At 43.8% G+C, this 22445-nt stretch overlaps 1 protein-coding gene across 1 annotated transcript in view; it reads left to right on the top strand.

The window, feature by feature from the left end:
- Window positions 1–623: 623 nt before the first annotated feature.
- Window positions 624–22445, top strand: part of ammecr1 (AMMECR nuclear protein 1) — a gene marked incomplete at its 5' end in the record, with an annotated part of 63317 nt that continues 41495 nt past the window's right edge. The window contains 2 exons of the mRNA XM_083643120.1: window positions 624–1090; window positions 22068–22178. Of these exons, the coding sequence (XP_083499246.1) occupies window positions 624–1090; window positions 22068–22178 (578 nt within the window). The remainder of the gene's footprint in view (window positions 1091–22067; window positions 22179–22445) is intronic.

The following is a 22445-nucleotide window of genomic DNA, read 5'->3' as shown; positions in this document are numbered from 1 at the left end:
AGCGTCTGGAATGCCAATGTACTGGGCCTGTCGTGGGTCGTGGTAGAAGTTCCTAAGAAAGTAGTAAACAAACTGGTGTAATCATAAGCTACATTGCCCGAGGCACTGTGCACATTTTGTGCTGAAGCTTATGGGTCCTGCGTACTCAAGCTCCCGGCTTCCACTCGGAGGGGCGTGCTGCGGGGGTACAGTGCCCTGTCTGTCGGCTTCACATCTGGATCGCCTGGCTACAGTCATCTGCGGCCTGGTCGGATTGTGCGGTCCCTGAACTTGCATGCTCAAGAGGAACTGGTTGAGATCGCTTCGGAGGGGTGTCGTGTTTAGTTTAGGGTGAACATTGGGACAGGACTTATCTGTGGTCCATTAAAACACCGTGATCCAAAGCTGGACTAACTGACTCACTGCTAAAGGAGAAAAACTCTTTATCAGCTATGGATTTTGCGTAAATAAGTCGTGCGTTTTAAAGGCAACGCTAGGGTGACATTGCAGTCTCGACACAGATCGGTTATTTCGTCGTCCGACACAAAAAAGTGAAAGTGGAGTATTGTCCGTCATACGTATCAACGCAGTGGGATTTTTACGTCTGGTCGGCGTTCCCCCCCACCCTTCCCGCGGTGACGGTTATGGGTCGGAAGCGGTGTGTCGGTGCAGATTGTTCCAAGATGGCGGCCGGGTGCTGCGGGGTGAAGAAGCAGAAACTGTCGGGCTCCCCCGGGTCGGGGGGTCCTGGCGGGGTGGGGGCGGGAAGCGGGGTGGCAGGAACCGGACATTGTGGATCGGACTTGGGGATTGGTTCCTCCACGACCGTTGCAGCAGGGAACGTGAGCAGAGCCAACGGCCTGGGGGGACCCGGGGGTAACGTTAGCAGCAGTAGTAGTAGCAGCGGCAGCACAAACGCGTTGTCCCCGACCCCGGCCGGTTACAATTCATCTGGCCTCTCCCCGAGTCTCAGCCCGGGACCCGGCTCGGGAAGTGGAGGCAGGAAGATGGTTGTCTCGGCGGAGATGTGCTGCTTCTGTTTCGACGTGCTTTATTGCCATCTGTATGGATACCAACCTCCGAGAACACCCAGGTTTACAAACGATCCCTAGTGAGTGTTTTTGTCTTTTGTTGTTGCTACATGTCAGAGCTTGTTAGCCGGTGTGTTCCCAACAATGTCTCGTGGCAGGCACACTGATCAGTTTGCCTTAAGCTTTTGCTCCAGTGTAAAGAAAACAAACACAAATGAAAGGACATTTAACTTTTTTTTCAATTTAATCCGAAAAGCTCGTTATCACACTTGAATGCGTCCAAGTTACAATTTGGGCCTTGTCGAAGAGATTTGCCCTGCACTGGCCTAGCACGCTAGTATGGTTTTATGTGATATCCAATCCAAGCTAGGTAGCGTAGCTTATGGTCTCGTTTACCAGACTATGCACCCTGCACCGGGAGAGTTTGCTATAGCTAATGCTAGGTGAATGGTGTGCCTTTTTGCATTTGGGATTTCGCCTAATTTATGCAGTGGAGAACCCACTATCTTTGCTGTAACGTTAGCCATCTCGAGTAACGCCAATTGACTGAAGCCTGTTTGATACTAGGCTATTAGCTAGCTGCTAGCTAGCTAGTTAGCTAACACTTTAATAATAAGAGGGTGTACCAAGGTAGATTAGTACTCGCTAAAACAAGTCATCATATCGCAATAACGTTAGTTGACTTGCTGAATAACACGGACCAATTAAATGTGTAATATATAACATCAAAACACCGGGAGTTGGTATTTAACAGTTAACGCTACCTCCAGAGTGTTAGCTAACGTTAAATGAGCTCGCACCCGGCTACCAAGTCAGGTATTTGGTTGGCTAACGTTAGCTATATTAGCAGCCGGTGATGATCTTGCGTCTACGATAACGTAGCGTTATATCAAGTAGTGTGCCTGAATCATGGCAACTATACACCGTTTGTGTGCCCTTTTTAACCCCCCCACCCCTTCTCGGTTGTGAAGTAACTTGTCGAGCTGTGGGTAAACATGAACTGTGTTTAGTATCAACCAACAAAGAAAAAATGGTTGCTAACTGGTCAACAGTCGAAGGGGACACTCAATTTTTACTTACTGGGGTTGCAGTGACCAAAAAGCGTAGCGTCAATGTTTTGGTAATTGTGGCAGCAGGTTTTGCAATGTAATTACCAATATCATTAATACATGTATGCCTTTGTGCCAAGACTGCAGCAACTTCTGCGCCCTCATTTGAAACACTTTCGCCCCACATTATACATGCTATGTTAAAGCATGTGACTGACCGCTGGAGTTTTACATACATTTTTGAAATTATTGTTTACATTTGCACTGTTTATTAATGCTGGAGTAATTGATTTAAAATGGATGGGGAGGGGGGGCGTTAAGGGAAAACTATTATGCATGAATAGGCTATACCCTAACCATGGTTAAGTTAAGGCACAATATAAAGTTAAAAAGTTCTCTGATAGGCTACACTCGGCCATACAAACCACTTTTGATGAATGCCTCTGACTCACACTGAATAAAATACATGGTTATGGAATCAGGAATGTCAAATATAAATAAGTTCATAAATTAAGTTACATAGGCTATGTCATAAGTCATGACTTATGGATGAACAATGGTGATAAAAATGTAGGCATCCGAATAAATGCTAAGCAATTCCACATATTATATAACTATGTGGTGGAATTGTTTTTTTTATTGTATAAGTATATTATTCTTGGAATTATATAATATACTTCCAAGAATAATATATGTATACTAGGGATGTTCATCAAAAATCGGAAATTGATCGTTAAGGTATCAATTCGATCATGTGTAATTTTGATCGATTATTGTTTTTTGTTTTTTTTTGCGGACTAGGTTTGGGTGGAATTCTTTCCTCCTCGCCCCACTCCATTGCACAGCCGACTAACGTGAGGTGGAGCTTTGTGCCAATAACACTGTTTTTAACATGGGGAATTCACACCGGCATGCGCCGGAGACACAAACAAACGCACCCAGCGGTCTGTGGACCTCATTGAGGCAGTTATAAATATGATACCTCGTACACTTCTCTCCTAATTTTCAACCAAGTGTCAGTAACAGTACACTGGGTTTAAGTGAATTCAAGTCATTTTATTTGACCATCAGGACAGATTATGAGGTTTTTGTCACAATAAGCCTGGAAGCCGCGGCCGGTGAGCTGAGTCCTTTTTTCAAAATGTGAGTACAGTAGCCTAGCTAGGTTACATCATGTAACCTGTCACGTAACATGTTTGTTTAGCTGGCCACAGCGCTAGTGTCTGATATTCTTACTACACAGCAGCATCGCCATTATAGCCGGCCGAGAACGCACAACGTTATTACCAGAGTAAAAAAAAAATCTATATTATTATTAATACGCTATCAATAATTGATAGTTAATTTGACAGAATTTCGATTATGGTAATTTATTCAAAATGCCCATCCCTATTGTATACAATAAAAATTGCATTTCAAGTGTTTAACATGTTTCAGATTGGTGCAGACCACCCATTCCCAACCTGTGGGCTGGGGTCCACTGGTGTGCCGTGAAGGTATTGCAAGTGGGCCGCCAAATAATTTACAAAACATTACAATCTTCATGACATGAAAAAAAGTAATTATTGATATTCGGTCATGTCTGAAGAAGAGCATGAGCTCGAAACTTCACGGGTAATAAATTAGCTTAAATGGGAGCTACAGTGTGTGGACTCTTTTCTTTTTCTTGTACTGCTTTTTGTTTGGTCCAGCACCTGCTTTGAAGACCGTTGGGATGTGTGCGCGTCTCCTTCACTGTTTTGTATAGCTACCGTAGTTGGCCATTATTTTCACGCTATGATGATGCTAGTTGCCAGTGTCACGGTTGATAACTTTTCTCTGACCCAAGAAATCATACAAGCGGCTATAAAGTAAAAAAAATTATTCGGTCATTAAGCATTTATGGACAACTCCATAAAAAGACAACAGTCAAACATCTGTTTTGTTTTGTGCATTTATTTATGAGAAATTCCAGATTCCATACATGATTGCCTTTATGACTTTTGCACATACCATGGTTCCACAGGTCCTTGAAATCATTGAAAGTTTTAGAATTTGAGAGAGAAATCAACCCCTTGAAAGTTTTTGAAAAACACAGACGTGGGTCATTGAAGCTAAGTGCTTGAATTTGTATACCTGGTGCAAGAATATAAATTTCGATTTTTTTAAACATGTAATGCAACACAGTTGAGAAGTGTTCACTTCACAAATTAAATTTTGATTTGATAGCTTTTATTTCAAACATGTAAAGATAAAAAATAAAAGCAAGAATGACAATCATGGAAATAACAAAACAAAAAAGCAATAAGCCTTTACAGCAAGTGCAATAAGCAAATTCTCATGCACAAAACATTAAAGCCTCTAATTGTTTTCTGCGAGTTTCTGTAAAGCCTGCTAGTTCTCATTATAAAAGTTCTCATTGAACCAGTAATTAGGCTTAAAGGAGAATTTAGTTTTTTTTTAACCTGGAGCCCTCTCCTCACATTAATTATTATCTGACGACTCACCCAGTGTTCTCCGGTGCGATTTTGACCCTCCTAGGCATTGTTGTGAGCTAATTAGTGTCCAAGCCAGTCCTTGAATGGCGCTCCGTCGGGGCCACATGGCAGCGTGCTGTTACTCCATGTAAATAGACAGTTTTCTTCCCGTTTTCTACCCATATGCACAAAATCGAACCATGTTGTAAGATTTCTAAATCTATTCTCCGAAAAACGGGCTGAGCTAGTCTTCTGCTTGTAGACAGGACAGACGCGCGAGCGAAATGAGTGCAGGAGCTGGGCTTCCGTACACAGGCCAGCCGGCAGGAAAGTCTCGCGTGACTTGACGAGAGTTGGTGACACAGACCCCGAATGAGGATATGAGATCCCTGGTAAACACTACTGGAAACAGCCCGGTGGTGATTAGCATTCTGATGTTTCTTTAGGGATCATATAATGACGATATGGGTAGAAAACGGGAAGAAAACTGTCTATTTACATGGAGTAACAGCACGCTGCCATGTGGCCCCGACGGAGCGCATTCAAGGACTGGCTTGGACACTATTTAGCTCACAACAATGCCTAGGAGGGTCAAAATTGCACCGAAGAACACTGGGTGAGTCGTCGGATAATAATTAATGTGAGGAGAGGGCTCCAGGTTAAAAAAAAAACGAAATTCTCCTTTAACCTTAATCCGTGTCTCAAACTATGCCATGCTGGGTCCTTGAATTTCAGGGACTTTGACCTGGAAAGTCCTTGAGACATCCTTGAATTTGATGTTTAGATAGATAGATACTTTATTAATCTCAAAGGAAATTCTGTAAGTTTAAGAAGGTGCAGGAACCCTGACATACACACTTATGACATTGACAACTACTTCTTTCTTTTGTGAGCTGCTAGAGTCCTCTGTATAAGATTTTTCCCAATGTGACTCTAGATGACTAGCCTCACAAGCCAGATGAGTCTCGCAAGTTGATCCCACTGTGAGAAACGTCTGGCCTCCATCTCCCTGAGAGTGATTTGGATCAAGGGCATTGCCAAACCAATACCATACATCCAAACCAATGAGAGCAATAAGTCTGACGTCGACACTGCGCCACTAGATTTTCTGCTAAGCACTGTTATGTAGCGGAGCACATGAGAGCAATATTTACCATTTTAATGTGACGTGAACTTAACCCACAGCGATCCCAATCAGATTTTCTTGATACAATGTAGATGTAAATGGCATGTTCTGCCATTTATCGTTGACCAACCCCAAGATTCCAGGCTACCGAAAAAAATCCTGCAGCTTCCATAGATGACATCTGAGTCATTCTTAACACCAAGCTGAGTAGGAGAGATGCCCAGTTTTGCACATTCGTGGATCTGGTCCTCCATGAGAGCAACCAGCAGAGACACAGCGATGAGTATTGGGTGGTTCTCCCTCCATGCCTTTTATCTTCACTACCAACAGAGCTAGAAAAAGGTATGCCAGCTACAAAAAGGTATGCCTTCAGTATAGTTACTTGTTTTTATTTAAATCAATGCATTTACGCCCTTGAATTGTGAAGTGGCAGGAGACATGGCTTCGACACAGCCAACGCTGCCACCATTGATGTTTACGATTCAGCTGCGCCGTGTCACGCTTGTGTCAGCCTCAAAAACTATAGCCATTTCTAAACATGCCTATCTATTCCTGAACATTCCCAGACGCTACCCGGTTGGCCTGCATGTTTAGCAACAATTATCTATGAGCGCACGCTCCTGCGAGCGCCGAACATTTCCACCCCAGCCTCTGGTCCTAGTACAAGGTCCGCATCGATGGCAGAGCGGCTGTAGTTAAGCAGCTCCCAGCTCTTTTTCTGGAACATGCCGTCAGCGGGCGGGTGGTTAAATGGCACTTTTACAAACTATTAATGTCCCCGTGCTATTTAATAATTTCATGAATGGACGTCGTTACATGGCTGGATTATTTGGAAGAGCCAAATTGGTGATTAAACAAGTAAAAGTTGAATCGTTTCTTTTCCCCCATCTGTCAGTTTGAAAATGCAACAAGGAGATGATAGCCTACTGCATTAGGCTATTGGGTGATAAGTGCCCGCTATTAACGTTGACATAATTAATCGTTTGTGCATATCAATTACTGCTGCACGATTTGGGGTAAAGGTGCAATTTGCGATCGTGGACAATATTGTGGACAATATTGCGATTGTGATTGCAATAGCGATATAATAAACAAATGGTATCTAGGGATGTGCCGGTATGAGTTTTGGGCGGTATGATAACCTTGGATAACTTGGTTTCACGGTATCACAGACTAAAATACATGAAATATATTAAAATATGAAATATATTAAAATATAAAATATATTAAAACTAAATAAATAAAACAATTTGAAATAAAATTATCTTTCAAAAAATAAAACATTTTAAGAACAGAATACAGTATTTCTTTATAATAAAATCTTTACAAATTATATAGTCATGCACTCTTCACAACATCCTGTGATATCAGTCTATGTTTGAGACATTTGCCTGTCCCAAACATGGTCCTAAACACCAGAAAAATAGAAAATGCAGCACTGTGTTACAGCACATAGCTAAGATGGCTCAGACTGCAAAGTTAGTTGCATGTCTGTCCAGTAATACACCCCGTTTATTTCTTTTGTAGCGACAGATGGCCTTAAACGCCACACTCATGGGACTCTTCTTTTTTTTTTTTAGAGGTAACGTCAGACCTGCCAACCTGCACGCATTTTTCGTACGATGCACACATTTTGGCATCAAAGTACGCTGGTAAGATTTGTCAGTAAAAACTATGCAAAATGGCGTTGACGCCTGTGAATTCAATAGTGTATGGGTGCACTGGGCAGTATGCGTATCGTGTGTTGTGAATCTACTCTCACTTTGGTCATGACTACTACTGTGAAAGACTAGCAACCTGACCAATCCAACTAATGAATGCAACAAGTCTAGCCAATCTTAGTCATGCATCATGTTTGTGCGTCACGCAATGGAGCTACTTCCTGACAGCCGAACTCCACTGCTGCTCAAAATAATCGTTTGTGGCAGCCCTACTTATGATTGGACCACCCATTTAGTGTCTGGATGTGCTCTGTTCCTACCCTCCTATCAGGGAGGGAGGCAAGACGTGTCTCGCAATGTTAGCAAACGTTAGCATAACGTTAACTAAACTACTTGCAGACGGTCTTGATCACGTTCGCTCAATTGACTGACTGTTGAAATACTTTGTAGATGCAGTTATCAGTGTTGTTGATGTTACTTGCCTTAATAGCATTGACAGTAACTAGTGCCGTGCCCGTTCCCCCATGCACCACCCCATGGGCGCTCCCCCCTGCACACACACTGCACTCTGTCAGGTCCCCCTAAGCGCACTCCCCAAGTTTGAAGTCGATCCGACAAACGCTTCTCGAGCTACACGAAAGACAGACATACAGACAGTCCTGGAATAAGTCCAAATTGCATGAAATGCGGCAGTGCACTCCATCGGGGTCCGAGCAGCGCACTCCCTAAGTTTAAAGTCAATCGGACAAATGTTTCTCGAGATAAACTGCTTTTTGTGTTGCCAGTAAGTGGCGCGGGAAATTGCAAGATATTCAGCGCCGCACTACTTCCAGTTCCCAGGAGCACACTCCCCAAGTTTGAAGTCAATCAGATGAACGGTTCTCAAGATAAACCACTTTTTGTGTTGCCAGTAGGTGGCACTGTGCGGAATTGCACAGAACTCGGCACTGATCTATGTCAGGTTCCCAGCAGCACACTCCCTAAGTTTGAAGTGGATCAGATGAATGGCTATTGAGATAAACCGCTTTTGTGTTGCCAGTAGGTGGCGCTATGCCAAATTGCACGGAATTCAGCTCCCTGCACTCCGTTGAGTCCCCCTAAGCGCACTCCCAGAGTTTGAAGTTTGAAGTCGATCAGATGAATGGCAATGGAAATAAAGCACTCTGTGTGTTGCCAGTAGGTGGTGCTATGCCAAATTGCACAGAATTCAGCTCCCTGCACTCCCTTGGGTCCCTCTAAGTGCACTCCTTGAGTTTGAGGTCGATCGGACGAACGGTTCTCAAGATAAACCACTTTTTGTGTGGCCAGTAGGTGGCGCTGTGCTGAATTGCACAAAATTCGGCACTGCACTGTTGAGTTACTTCCCAAGTTTGAAGTCGATCAGATGAATGGCTATCGAGATAAACCGCTTTTGTGTTGCCAGTAGGTGGCGCTATGCCAAATTGCATGGAATTAAGCTCCCTGCATTCCGTTGATTCCCCCTAAGCGCACTCCCAGAGTTTGAAGTTTGAAGTCGATCAGATGAATGGCAATGGAGATAAAGCACTTTTTGTCTTGCCAGTAGGTGGCGCTATGCCAAATTGAACGGAATTCAGCTCCCTGCACTCCCTTGAGTCCCCCTAAGTGCACTCCTCGAGTTTGAGGTCGATCGGACGAACGTTTCTCAAGATAAACCACTTTTTGTGTGGCCAGTAGGTGACGCTGTGCTCAATTGCACGAAATTCGGCACAGCACTGTGTCGGGTTCCCATCAGCGCACTCCCCAAATTTGATGTCCATCGGACAAACGGTTCTTAAGAAAAACCTTTTTTTTTTGCCAGTAGGTGGCGCTATGCCCATAGGGCACTCCACTGCACAATAGGGCACACTCCTAAAGTTTGAAGTCGATCCGACCAATGGTTCTCGATGGCATGCAGCAGATGATGCTCATCCATAAGCAGTGGTGGAAATGGCACAGGGTCGTTAAAAGTGACGACCCTGTGTTTATTCTCACTTAGTGTCAATGGCCCCCCTGGGGCTGGGGCTTACGCTTAGTTCACACAGAGAACCTACGCCTTGCCTTGCCTCAACCCACGCCTACGCCTGCAGACCTTGAGCTGGGCGTGAACCTATTACACGCTTTTGCGATCACACCACACGCCTATTCCACGCTGAACCTGGAGCCGAGTCACAAGCGCCTCTCCTCTCTCCTGACTGTATTTTTTCATGTGTGGTCCCGAATTATCATAGGTAAAATAAATTGGATATATTTAATGTTCTATTGATGCTGGATATGTATAACCAGGTCTGACTATAGTCGGACATTTTAGAGAGGTGATCTTGCAAGAATATGTGCTGGCACAACAACATTGTCCATCTTGCTTCTTCGGTCGCTATTCTCTCTCATGAAGATTTGTTTGCAGACAGGGAGAAAGCCCCACGTGATAGCCACCCGTCAATCTCCCTCTCTCTCTCTGCTCAACACTGTTGTAGTAACTCCATTTTACATGAAATTCAGTTGACTTTGCCATTTCCCACGGATATTGTCGCGTTTTTCTTTCATGGCTTGACAGAAGAAGCCTGCCTGCAAGCGCCTTGTCGGCTTGAAAATAGAACTCACGCCTAAACGATAAAATCGGCAAGTCACAGGCAAGGCGTGGGTACACGCAGGGTTCACGCTCAGGCGGCTGGTGTACACAGCCTCGTTGACTAAAACGGACGCCTATTTAAAAGCGTGGGTAAAGGCAAGGCTTGGGTCGCCGGTGTGAACCCAGCCTTAGGGCTTGAAGGAGCAGGGCTTAGGGCTTGAAGGAGCAGAACTAGGGATGGGTACCGTTCACATTTGAACCGATACCGGTACCTGGAATTCGGTACGGTACCCAAAACGGTACCATTTTCGGTACTTTACACGCTCTAATAACAAAAAAATTACAGTTGTAAAAAAAAAAAAGGTCCAAACTTCTCAGAGAGAGCGGTCGGTATTCACTAAAGCCTTCATATCTCAGGCTCTGTAGCACATAGATACATAAAATAAAAAGCATTTGAGAGCTTAACCCTTTGGCTTTTCGTATTATATTTGCTCTAATGTTCATAAAAAAAAAAAAGATCTTTAACCCCAAAAAATAAAAAGATTCTAATGCATTTTAACACATTCACTGCCAACAACGTGTAAACACGTTTTCAGAATCCAGCTGTTGACTGCCAACAACGTGTAAACACGTTTTTGGCATCGATTTTTTTTTTTTGACGGTGGGATGTGCATCGAACCCTTTTACATCTCTTATATAGGTATTGGACGTGTACAACGTGTACAACCCATTCCACCGACCCACTAAGTGGTGACAGTGCTTTCCTGACTAGAGGAAGGCAAGCAAAAAGCAGTGTGACTGAAGCCATTCTCATGAAGGTGGATTGGCGAAGGCGCTTTCATTTCGCGCTGATTGCTGGCGGTGCGGGATTGCAGATTTGCATAGTGGATTGCGGGTGGGACACACTTTGAAACACGCAGCATAAATATGACCAGAATCGCAAAAGCTTCATCAAAGCCCTCAACCAAAACTCCAAGAAGCGAGCGAGTCTAACCAGACTTCCTCAAAGAGCGGCCGCACAGACAGGCTCACACCCGCACAGCAGCAGCAAAGCAAACTGGTGACAAGCGGGGACTGCCCCCTAGTCCGACACCAAATTGGAAACAAATCCCATTCTAAAAGGCTTTTAGAATGGGATTTTCAACCCATTCTTTTTTGTTTCTTTTTCGCTATAATTTAGAGTAATTTAATTTCTATTCAGAAATTTATTTGAGAGGTCGAGAGTAGGGCTGCAACAACTAATCGATTAAATCGATTAAAATCGATGATTAAATTCGTTGGCAACGAATTTGATTATCGATTCGTTGCCTCGCGATTAGTTGGACCGCAGAGTCATCTGTTTTGTTGATAAAAAACAACAGCTGACCGCAGCTGCTACGGCGCAGTGCTGGCTACGTCACTCCCTGGCCCCGCTGTCGCGGAGCCGACTACGTCACTCGCCTTGCACACGCGCAGTAAACGACAAACGCACACGCGCAGTAAACGACAAACGAGTTTGAAACATGGCCGAAAAGGAGAAAGCATCGCGACCCAAAACTTTGCAGGTTTGGGAACACTTCGTATTGACTGGCACTGGAAATAAAAAGTCTGCTACGTGCAAAATGTGCAAAGCGGATCTTGCATGGCATGGCAGCACAACGTCCCTGCGTGAACACCTGAAACGCAAACATGTTGGATCATTGGATGCTGGTGCCGGTGAAGGGAGCTCAGCAGCGGGCGGGTAAGTTAACGTTACTACAAACTCGATATGCAATGTGCATGTAAAATAATGTTACATTATTAGACCCATGTGTAGTTGTTTGAAGTGGAAATGTTTGTCTCACAGCAGATAGTTTGTTTTGTTTATCTAATGTTAACAGTCGATGCGCGTTGCACCCGCATCCAGGTCAATGTTAACGTTAGCCGACCGGCTCGTTAACGTTATAGCTTGCTAACGTTAGTGTTAAGTCTGGTAGAGCAGACATGGTATGTAAACTCAGATAGTTTGTTTCGTTTATCTAACGTTAACAGCTGATGCGCCCGCACTTAGGTCGACAAGCATCGTGTGTTAAGCCGACCGGCTAGTTAACGTTACGTTAGCTAACGTTAATGGTAGAGCTGTTGTTGTTGTCGGGTTGTTGTCCCTTGTTCATTGGGGTGTGTGTGTGTGTGTGTGTGTGTGTGTGTGTGTGTGTGTGTGTGTGTGTGTGTTGATGTAGTTCTGCGTGTGCAAAGCAGAGTGCAAACGCTGGCACTCAGAGAGAGAAGGGCGATGGATGAACCGCAGCATGGCCGAACCAGTGCAACATCCACCTCAGCTGCTACAGCTCCTGCTGTCTCTCTACTTAGCTCACTCCTGGATTCTGAGGATGAAGAAGAGGATAGAGAGCAAGCAGACGACCTCCAGAGCAACGTGAGGAATGAAGTCCTCACATACTTTGCAGAGAAGAACATTGCCAAGGAAGAAAGTCCATTGCAGTGGTGGAAGGCCAACAAGGACAGATATCCCATCTTGGCCAGGCTGGCAAAGTCCTACTTATGCATCCCCAGCACCTCAACACCATCTGAGCGGCTGTTCTCTGCAGCAGGCAACATAGCTTCCAAGAAGAGAGCTAGCCTTAGCCCGGAGCATGTGGACATGCTAACATTTTTGCATTGCAAAGTTCCTGAAAGGAAAGGCTCAGGCTGTCACTGTGAGTGAGAGTGAGAGTGAGTGAGTGAGAGAGAGAGCGGGTGAAAGAGTGTAATGTGTATGATAAAGTGTAACTTACTGCAGAAACAATTTACCTTTATGGTTCATGGCCTGTTGTTAAAGCTGTTTGTAGCAAATCCTGCTGATTTCCACTTTTCTTTATTATTGTTTAGACAACTCAGGTCCGTTCAAGCAACGTAAAAAAATACCTCCTTTTGTGCACTTTATGAAAAGAAAACAAGTTTACATCTTTTAATTTGCACATGTTGTATAGCATAAATTTGTTTTTTTGTCTTAGTCCCCATGGCCTGTTGTTAAAGCTAAAGCGAAGTGATTTTTATTTTATGTTTGTAATTTACAAGTTATTATTGTTAAGACAGCTCAGGTCCGTTAAAGCACTTTATTTATTTACATGTATATATGAAGATATCTGGAGGGAGGTGAAGTGGTGAAGGGCTAAAGGAAGTAGGCAGTGAAGGAGAGAGGAAGTGAAGTGGTGAAGGGCTAAAGGAAGTAGGCAGTGAAGGAGAGAGGAGGTGAAGTGGTGAAGGGCTAAAGGAAGTAGGCAGTGAAGGAGAGAGGAGGTGAAGTGGTGAAGGGCTAAAGGAAGTAGGCAGTGAAGGAGAGAGGAAGTGAAGTGGTGAAGGGCTAAAGGAAGTAGGCAGTGAAGGAGAGAGGAAGTGAAGTGGTGAAGGGCTAAAGGAAGTAGGCAGTGAAGGAGAGAGGAAGTGAAGTGGTGAAGGGCTAAAGGAAGTAGGCAGTGAAGGAGAGAGGAAGTGAAGTGGTGTTGGTGAAGTGTTCATGTTCTTAAGTAAATAAAAACAGTTTTCTACAATTTAACTTGGTGGTGGTCCCCCTTTTTGTATGCAAGTTTGAAGTGTTCCAATATAAACCACTAATGAATACAGTATAAACAAGAATGTTTTGATGCAGACTTATGTTGCAGGGACTACTAGAATCATCGTAATGTTGGAATTGTATGCATCAAAGGGTTAAATCGAGCATTTCTGAGCGATTTCAATATATCCGATTAATCGATTAATCGACAACTAACCCTACTGATTAATCGATTATCAAAATAATCGTTAGTTGCAGCCCTAGTCGAGAGTATGAGAAAGTGCATTTGCAAAGGTAGGAAAGTGCTTGTGACATGGCGCTGCAGCCAAAAAGAACGCCCACAGGAGGGAGGAGTTGAGCAGAGGGAAGTTTACTGCTGTTATGGAGGAAATTACTGTTCAAAACTATTGTTTAGGTCTTACTGATGCCAAAAATGAATGGTTAAAGTGACAGTTATATCGAATTTCACAAAAAGCCGTTTATCTCTGAATATTTTTTCTGACGCTAAAACCATGCTGTATTCAACTGCTAATGCTTACATAACTACTAACTCTACAAACTAACTCTTTTAGACAGAGAAAGTACACATTCTATTAGTACTTTTGAGATATTGTATGTTCACAAACTCCAAGCAGAAAATAATCCTCGGCTCTGGTAAAATGAGCCACAATCCTCAAAAAACGGCTTGGCAGAAGCTACCTACAGCAAGAAAAAAACGGCTGGCAGTCAATGTGTTAAGAAATGTTAATAAAGATTACGGCAAATGTAACCCTTCCAAATAAAAAGCCGCGGGTTTAAGCTCTCAAATGCTTTTTATTTCAGGTTGATAGCTACTATACAGGCTGAGGAAATACGTTCTGTTGAACCCTTGACAATTACTGCAGCAACGTTAACGTTAGCGTTAACGTTAGCGATCTCTGTTTTGCAGTCGTTGTGAAGACAGTGAAAAGCCCCGTTATCTAACAACCACAACGGCAGTGAAACAACTTATCCAGCTAACGCTAGCTAATTAAATAACGTTACCTGATGTTGTAGTCGATGCCTCTCTCAACGTTGCAGCTGAGGAGGTGCTGCTAACGTTAGCTGCGGTGCACTGCCTGCTTAATTCACCCTCAGCCTATCTAAGATGTTACAATCTTCAGCATTTAGCTACTGTAAATATATCTTGTGTTTGACCATGCTTCCTCAAGTTTGAGGTGTTTCCCTGGCCAGCTTTGCAATTCACATCACAAATGTTGCCCAGTGTTGTCTGAGTCTATCTTGGTAAAGTGTAGCCACATTTTTGGACCGCTTTCGGCTGGCCCTGTTTTGCTTTCAGGACCTTTCAGGTAGAGTGACGTACTGACGTAACGCGCTCTCGCGTGTTGCCGTATTCCGTCGGAATTTCTATTTTACCCACTCTTTCTATTACTCAGATGCGTTCAAGTACCGAAATTAGGTACCGTTCGTTTTTATGTGAACTGGTACGGGGCAGTACCGACGTATTTCGGTCGGTGCCTGTAAAAGTACCGAGTTCGGTACCCATCCCTAAGCAGAACTGAAGACAATTATTCAAATATCAAATGTGTTTCGCGTCCGAATCGCACAAAAACAGGGCACTGCACTCCGTCAGGTCGGCATCGGTGCACTCCCTGAGTTTCAAGTCGATCCGACCAACGGTTCTCGAGATACACGAAGGACAGAGAGACAGACAGACAGACGCTCTCGTCATTATAGTATAGATAGTCAGCTGGTAAAGTTTCCTTTGTGGCTGTGTATTCTTATTCACTGACACATTTTACAGGATTCCTTCTTTCTCTAGTAGACTCATGTTGACCCATGTCAAGTTAGCAAATATAAACACCACCACTTCCTGTTATAACTTTAAAAATAAAATAACATTTGAAGCATTTTCTGATGTTTGAAGTGAATGTTTTGTTCAATTGTTTTTTCTTTACTTGAAGCACACAATGAGAAACTTAAAAGCACTTTACAAACAAAAAATGTATATAGAATGTTTTGTACAGTCATCTACTGTATTTCTGACTTGAAGCACTTGTTAAAAATAGTGCATTGTTGTGTAAATTGATTGTTATATCTTATTAAATTGTGGACATTTGTTCATCCCTACGTATTAGACACTATTTCTGATGGTAAAATGAGCGTAAAAAGCTAAACACAGAATTCAGAAAAATTTAAACAGAAAAAACGGATTTGGGAAAAAATAAAAGGATTTCATATGGCTCTAGATACTGGACAATGGACATGTATTGGAAATGAGCCATCGCTTGTTGCACAACACTATTGTCTGCCCCGACATGCTAATGCCATCCATCTAACCATCGGAGATACTGTCTGATGTAGGCTTAAGACGTTAGCTTAGCTCACCTAATATCAGAGTCAGTCCCTCTCCTCACAAAAAATGTTCCAGGTAGCGCCGCCCTTTTCCATGCAAAAATGCAAACGTTATGTGTGAACAGCCCCATACACAGCAGATTACCCCTGCTCCGTCATTACCATAGTAAAGACACCCCCCCCAGCGAGTACCTGGTTACTCGTTCATAATAGAAGGAGAGTACTCAAATATTTAAATTGATTAAAATGCCCATCCCTAACATCAAGTGACCAAACATTTGACTGACAAAAAGAGAGAGAGGAAGAAAAGAGGGGGGGAAATGCTTTTGTTTTGGTCTGAAAAAAATCAGACGGAAGGTGACTTATGGTACATGTGCACAACAGCGTGTTTTTTCATGCCCGACCGCCCCGCTTCCACAAAATCGTACACTTGTGGGAGGGCTCGATGTTTGTTCCTTGCTGCACCTGATTGGATGAACAACGCGTTCCCCATTGTGGGCTGTCCTCCACGGTTTGAAGCATAGAAAAAACATGACGGCCAATTCTAAACTTTTGCTTCCTATTATGAAAGCCACTCGGCAAATAGTGTTTGTGATCACATTTGATGCCTACAATAGGCCATGATGTGTCTCCCTGTGCCTTTGTTTTGGCATTACAACAGTTCAAGATCAGATAAGAGTTCAGGAGGCGCGGGGCACAAACCTCATTTGCACAATGTATCTGGCTTTATACATTATGCAAATGAACAGGCGGGGGTAGCGCCATATGAAATCCGCGTTCACGGAATCCCGGAATTGACCAATAAAAATTGAATCTACTGTAAAACGTGGAATATTGCAGAATTTTCCATAATTGGGCAGAAATTCAATATATGATATTAATAAGGTGACATCGCAGTGATCGCACACACTCTCTCCCTCGTCTTCCCCCACACGTAGCTGCCTGCCCAGTGGACTCTGCAGTAACATTAGTTAATGAGCGCATGCCATAGCATCGGTAACATGTGCAGAGACGATGTCGATAACCCTGTCTGAAGTGTGCCTGAGTAGCCTACATAACGTTAGATGTCAGCTGTGAATAATTCTGCCTCAATAGACCTCACTTCTATTTAATTCTGTTATCTTGTTTGTTTAAAACGTTAGCATAATGTTAACTACTTGCAAGCTCAATTGACTGACAGTTTAAATACTTTGTAGATGCAGTTACCTTATGAGTGTTGTTCATCTTACTTTAGTGTTCCTAGTCAAAGCCTTCCGACCGTAGTCTAGATGGCCCAAGGAATGAAAGACGAAATATCCACTTTTGCTCATGATGAAGCTGGAAAAGTTTCCTTTGTGGCTTTTGACACATGCCGTTTTTACATGTTTTTTTCCCCGTTCTCTAGCAGCTGCATGTTGACCCATGTCAAGTTAGCAAACATAAACACCACCATTTCCTGTTAGAACTTTCAAAATAAAATAATGTTTGAAGCATGTTAAAAAAACTCTGAACTGAATGTTTTGTTGACAGTTGGTTTTACTGTACTTGAAGCACACAATGAGAAGCTTAAAGTCGAGCTGTACCCAAAACTGACTTTTTATTTTAGTTCAAATACCTGGGTATGCAGAGCACCTATTTAATAATGTATGCAAACAAAATCACAAACATCTAATTTCTTTCATTTTTCAAACTTTTTCACATCAAAAGTTCATTTTTCAAGATTTCATTGATAACAGTAATTTACAGTTTGCTGACGTCACCTAGTACTATCAAATTTTCTACCCCATTTCAACCAACCATATCACGACATGCAGCTGTCAATCAAATCTTCATTTCAGGATAATTTTCTCTTCCAAATGAAGGGGAAAATGGTGCCTAGTGCCTGTCATCTGGCAGAGTTTCTAGCCCATAAACTAACTACTAACTTGAGCAATTATGCAAACTAAATCAAACGGTAATGTCTAAGAATGCAAAGAAATGTAACTGGCTCGTTAAAACGCCCATTCCAGGAATATTATTTACATTTATAACGATAATGGCTCGCGCCTCCGAGCCTGACAGCCTCCCTGGCTGTCGGGTCGTCTCTCGGAGATTCCAGGCGGGCGTGCATCACCCATGCATCGGATTGTCCGCTCGCTCCGCACGAAGCCGGTGGGTGCCTGGTACTCCGCGGATCCCACTCACGTAGCACGACAACACGCTGAATCCCACCCGATTTGGGGGTGGAACACGCCAGGATTGGCCGATGCCAAAGCCAGTCGACAGAATTGTCAAATCAAATCATCGACACCGTATATGGTCCGCCTCTCAATTTGTTTTCAGTCTGAAACGGACTCAGATGCACGTGATGAAAGGGTTCACCTCGACTTTAAAAGCACTTCACAAACAAAAGATTTAAATAATTTGAATAGAATGTGTTGTACAGTCATCTGCTGTATTTCTGACTTGAAGCACTTAGTGCATTGTTGTGTAAATTGATTGTTATATCTTATTAAATTGTGGACATTTATTCATCCCCACTTATTAGACATTATTTCTGATGGTAAAATGAGCGTAGAAAGCAAAACACAGAATTCAGAACAATTAAAATGGAAAAAACGATTTGGGAAAAAATAAAATGGAATTTGGAAAAAAATAAAATCCATTTCATACGGCTCAAGTTCCGCGAGCCGATGGCGAGCACCCCCCGCCTGCCCCACAATGCATTGCGCGGCTGTCTCCAATACACAATGAATGGGATGCATCAAAACACGCCCTGGTGGACACGTACCATTAGGCGCATGCTATATCAATATTTTGATCTTTTATCCTACCCTAGTGTTGGGTGTGGTCACTGGTGGGCAATCTTCATGGCACAGATGAAGTGACAAATCAACACTTAAAGGGGGACTTACCCCCCAGATTTCTGGCAAAACGGCATGAAGAAGAAAGGCAGCAGATTCCACCCGCTAGTTTGTTCCAATGCAAATTGACTGCAGGCGCACTGTTGTGAAAGAAGTAGAAGAGCATCTCCTCTTGTCTCACTATACTCTTTCTCAGACCGGAAATATTTGCCGGAAACGGCGCCATAGACAGTTTGCCCGCATCTCTCGCTGCTTGAAAATGATAGTGTGTAGAATTCTAACAGTTTAGTCTCAAATGTGGAGATTTTGACCAGAATCCTTCACACACCACCTCAAAAGCAATACACATTGGTTAAAATCTGGATTTTTTTTGTAGGGGTTAGTCTTCCTTTAAGCATGAAATACAAAACAATAGCGAGTGACTGCTTCGCCCAGAGAAAGACCTGGACTCGGCAACAATAGCTGAACTAGCTGGCAAAATACTTTTTTCACCCTCTCTGCCCATACCTGCTATACCACCAAAAAGAAGACCTTTCAGAATTCAGCACAGTTTGCTGAAGTCAAGTTAGGGCAGCAGAATTAATCGTTTAGCCTAATTGTATGATTATAATTAGGGCTGCACGATATGCCCAAAAAAATCATATTGCGATTATACAGCTATTGCCATATGATTTTAGTGGTAATGGGCATTTTTGTATTTGATTTTCACAAAAAATGTAAAAAAGAATCAGATTTTTGCTGGGTTCTGTACCAAACAAGCATGTTCCCTTACATCTGGAGAATATGATTTGTAGGCCTGGGGCATCTCTGTAGCACCACAATGCTTAATTTAATGGTATGTTGTCATGTGACACATTTGACCATCATCAATTAATTGCAGGCGCCTGCGATTTGGATATTGCACTTGTTGGCCATATTGCGATTTCGATTGTGATCCGATTAATTGTGCAGCCCTAATATTCATAATGTCTGGTGGCTTAGTGGGCACCACTGTTGCCTCACTGCAAGAAGGTCCTGGGTTTCAAATGTCAGCCCTGGCTGAGACTTTTTGTGTCGAGTTTGCATGCTCGCCCTCAGCCCTGGACTGGCTGAGCCTTGTTGTGTGGAGTTTGCATGCTCGCCCGCCCTGTGTTTGCGTGGGGGTTTCCTCAGGGTGCTCCAATTTCCTCCCACAATCCAAAAGACATGCAGGTCAGGTGAATTGAATACTCCAAATGGCCCATAGGTGCGAGTGTGTTTGTCCTATGTGTTTGTCCTGTGATGGGCTGGCCACCTGTTCAAGCCGTTTCTCTGCCTTCTGCATGGCATGCTGGGATAGGCTCTATCCCTCCTAGTCCCAGAATAGAAATAAATTGGCATGGAAAATTAAATGAATAAGTTCAATATTTTTGTTATTGTCCCAAAGGGAAATTGGCTATCTAGTAAGGTAAAGACAAGGAATAAACACTGTAGAACAGAACACACAAAACCCATAAAAAAAACATAAGCAACAGAATCCCTTAATTTCAGTGCGGGATTGCAGGTGTTGTCCATAATTTCAATCAATTCCTGCAAATCTAGTACTTAAAATGCAGGAAATGAATGCGCGTGCACATTTACAAGAGTTTACTTTAGCGCCCGACCGATACTGGATTTTTGAGGCCGATACCGATATTAGGGAGTAAAAAAATTCTGATACCGATAATATCGGCCAATGTTCTTTTTTTTAAAATCTTTTATCCCCCATTAGTGCTAATTTTTTATTTATTTATCCTGGTTGCTGCTCCACCCTCTGCCGATCTGGGGAGAGCCGAAAACTGGCTCCATGCTTCCACATGGGCGGTTAGCCAGCTGCTTCTTTTCACCTGACAGGGGAAGCTTCACCGGTAGGACATAGCACGTGGGAGGATCACGCTATTCCAACGAGTTCCCCTCCCTCCGAACGGGCGCCCTTAACGACCCTCAGCAACCCTCAAATATCAAACACTTGACAAAGATATGAGTTGACATGAATTGAAATATGTAATGTAGGCAGGATATTTTACAGCTTATTAATAAACTCAATCCAATGAAACAGTAAACTTAACTGGGAATTTAATAATTAGAAATAACTAGAAATACAAAAACACAATAGAATAATTACAATTCAAAATACGCGCATGCGCTGGGACGCGTCATCAGTGATGTTAACTGGGGTCGTAAGGTGTTTCGGGTCTATCGAACATCATACACCCTCGCCCAGTAGACCCAGCCGAGGCCGATTAAGACCCTGACCCGCGTCCCGGAAGCAGCCGCTCACGGATCAGCCTTCCTACTCTGTCTGCAACGTTGCCCGCGGAAGGGTAGCACGCCCAATCCGCTGCATTAGAGCTAGTGCTACACCGCAGCATTGAAAGACCCTTCGGTGCATGGACGGCTAAGGCCCTGTGGGTGAATCCAGGCCGCGCTCCTCCTTCGTCTCACCAGACCCTCCCTGGGGAAAAGGCAATCCTACCATGCCGTACCATCATGGCGTACCATGGGCAAAGAGGATGCCTCAAGAAGGCCTGTGCGCTGCACGTCATTCGCCTGCGCCGAGCACCTCGCTCTAGCCCGAAGGACCCCAGGCCGCGCCGATCTTTACACAGCATTTCAGGAGGCTAATCCGTAGCGTTTGTGGATTTCTCCCTCATGCGAGAGCCAGGCTGGGGTGCTAAACCCATCCCGTACCGGGTGCCGTCTCTCCGACCGTCAACTGTCTCTCCAGCTTGTCACCAAACTATACTTGGTTGTCGCCTAGACTATTCCGAAGTGTCACTGGCCAGGGGAGCCAGAATAATACAATTCAAAATACATACTACAGCATGCGCTTGGACGCGTCATCAGTGATGTTAACTGGGGTCGTAAGGTGTTTCAGGTCTATCGAACATCATACACCCTCGCCCAGTAGACCCAGCCGAGGCCGATTAAGACCCCGACCCGCGTCCCGGAAGCAGCCGCTCACGGATCAGCCTTCCTACTCTGTCTGCAACGTTGCCCGCGGAAAGGTTGATCATGCCCAATCCGCTGTAATAGAGCTAGTGCTACACCGCAGCATTGAAAGACCCTTCGGTGCATGGAGGGCTAAGGCCCTGTGGGTGAATCCAGGCCGCGCTCCTCCTTCGTCTCACCAGACCCTCCCTGGGGAACACAATCCTACCATGCCGTACCATCATGGTGTACCATGGGCAAAGAGGATGCCTCAAGAAGGCCTGTGCGCTGCACGTCATTCGCCTGCGCCGAGCAAATAGTTAAGAGAAAATATCAAATATACACAACATGCTGTCTATAACTTAAGAAAAGAAATCGGCAATATCGGCGCACCATATCAGCCGATATGATATATCGGTAATCGGCCAATATCGGCAAACCGATATATCGGTCGGGCTCTAGTTTACTTTGCACTAATACGGAACGGAGCTCAATGCAGGTGACTGGCCGGACGAGACATTGAGATGAGACTTTTACATTGAGTTTCATTATTTAGGCTAAAGTTAAATTGCTTAAACACCACTTCTTGTTCTTTCTTGTCTTCCAGCCCGCTGTTTGTCACATGGAAAATAGGAAGAGACAAGCGGTTGAGGGGTTGTATAGGTACATTTTCTGCCATGAATCTGCACTCAGGACTCAGGGAGTACACCCTTACCAGGTAAGCAACAAAATTCACTCTTTTCTTTCTTTCTTTTTTCTGTGTAGCAAGGCTGTAGACGAGGTGCAGTGACAGTGTGTTCCTGGAGCAGTGGAGGGGGAACTAATGGTAAAATAATGTGAAGGAGGACCATATTCGAGCAACTACTGTTCTGGCTCACTCCAATTTTCTTCAGTGCAGCACAGATAGGAACCTCACCTAGTAAATTATTCCTAAACTTGTACTTGGCCTGTGCACGACTGCAATAAATATAATTTTATTAAGTGG

The sequence above is a fragment of the Poromitra crassiceps genome (assembly GCF_964638095.1).
Source record: "Poromitra crassiceps genome assembly, chromosome: 1".
In the NCBI taxonomy this organism is placed as follows: Eukaryota; Metazoa; Chordata; class Actinopteri; order Beryciformes; family Melamphaidae; genus Poromitra; species Poromitra crassiceps.
This window is presented reverse-complemented; position numbering and strand designations above follow the sequence as displayed.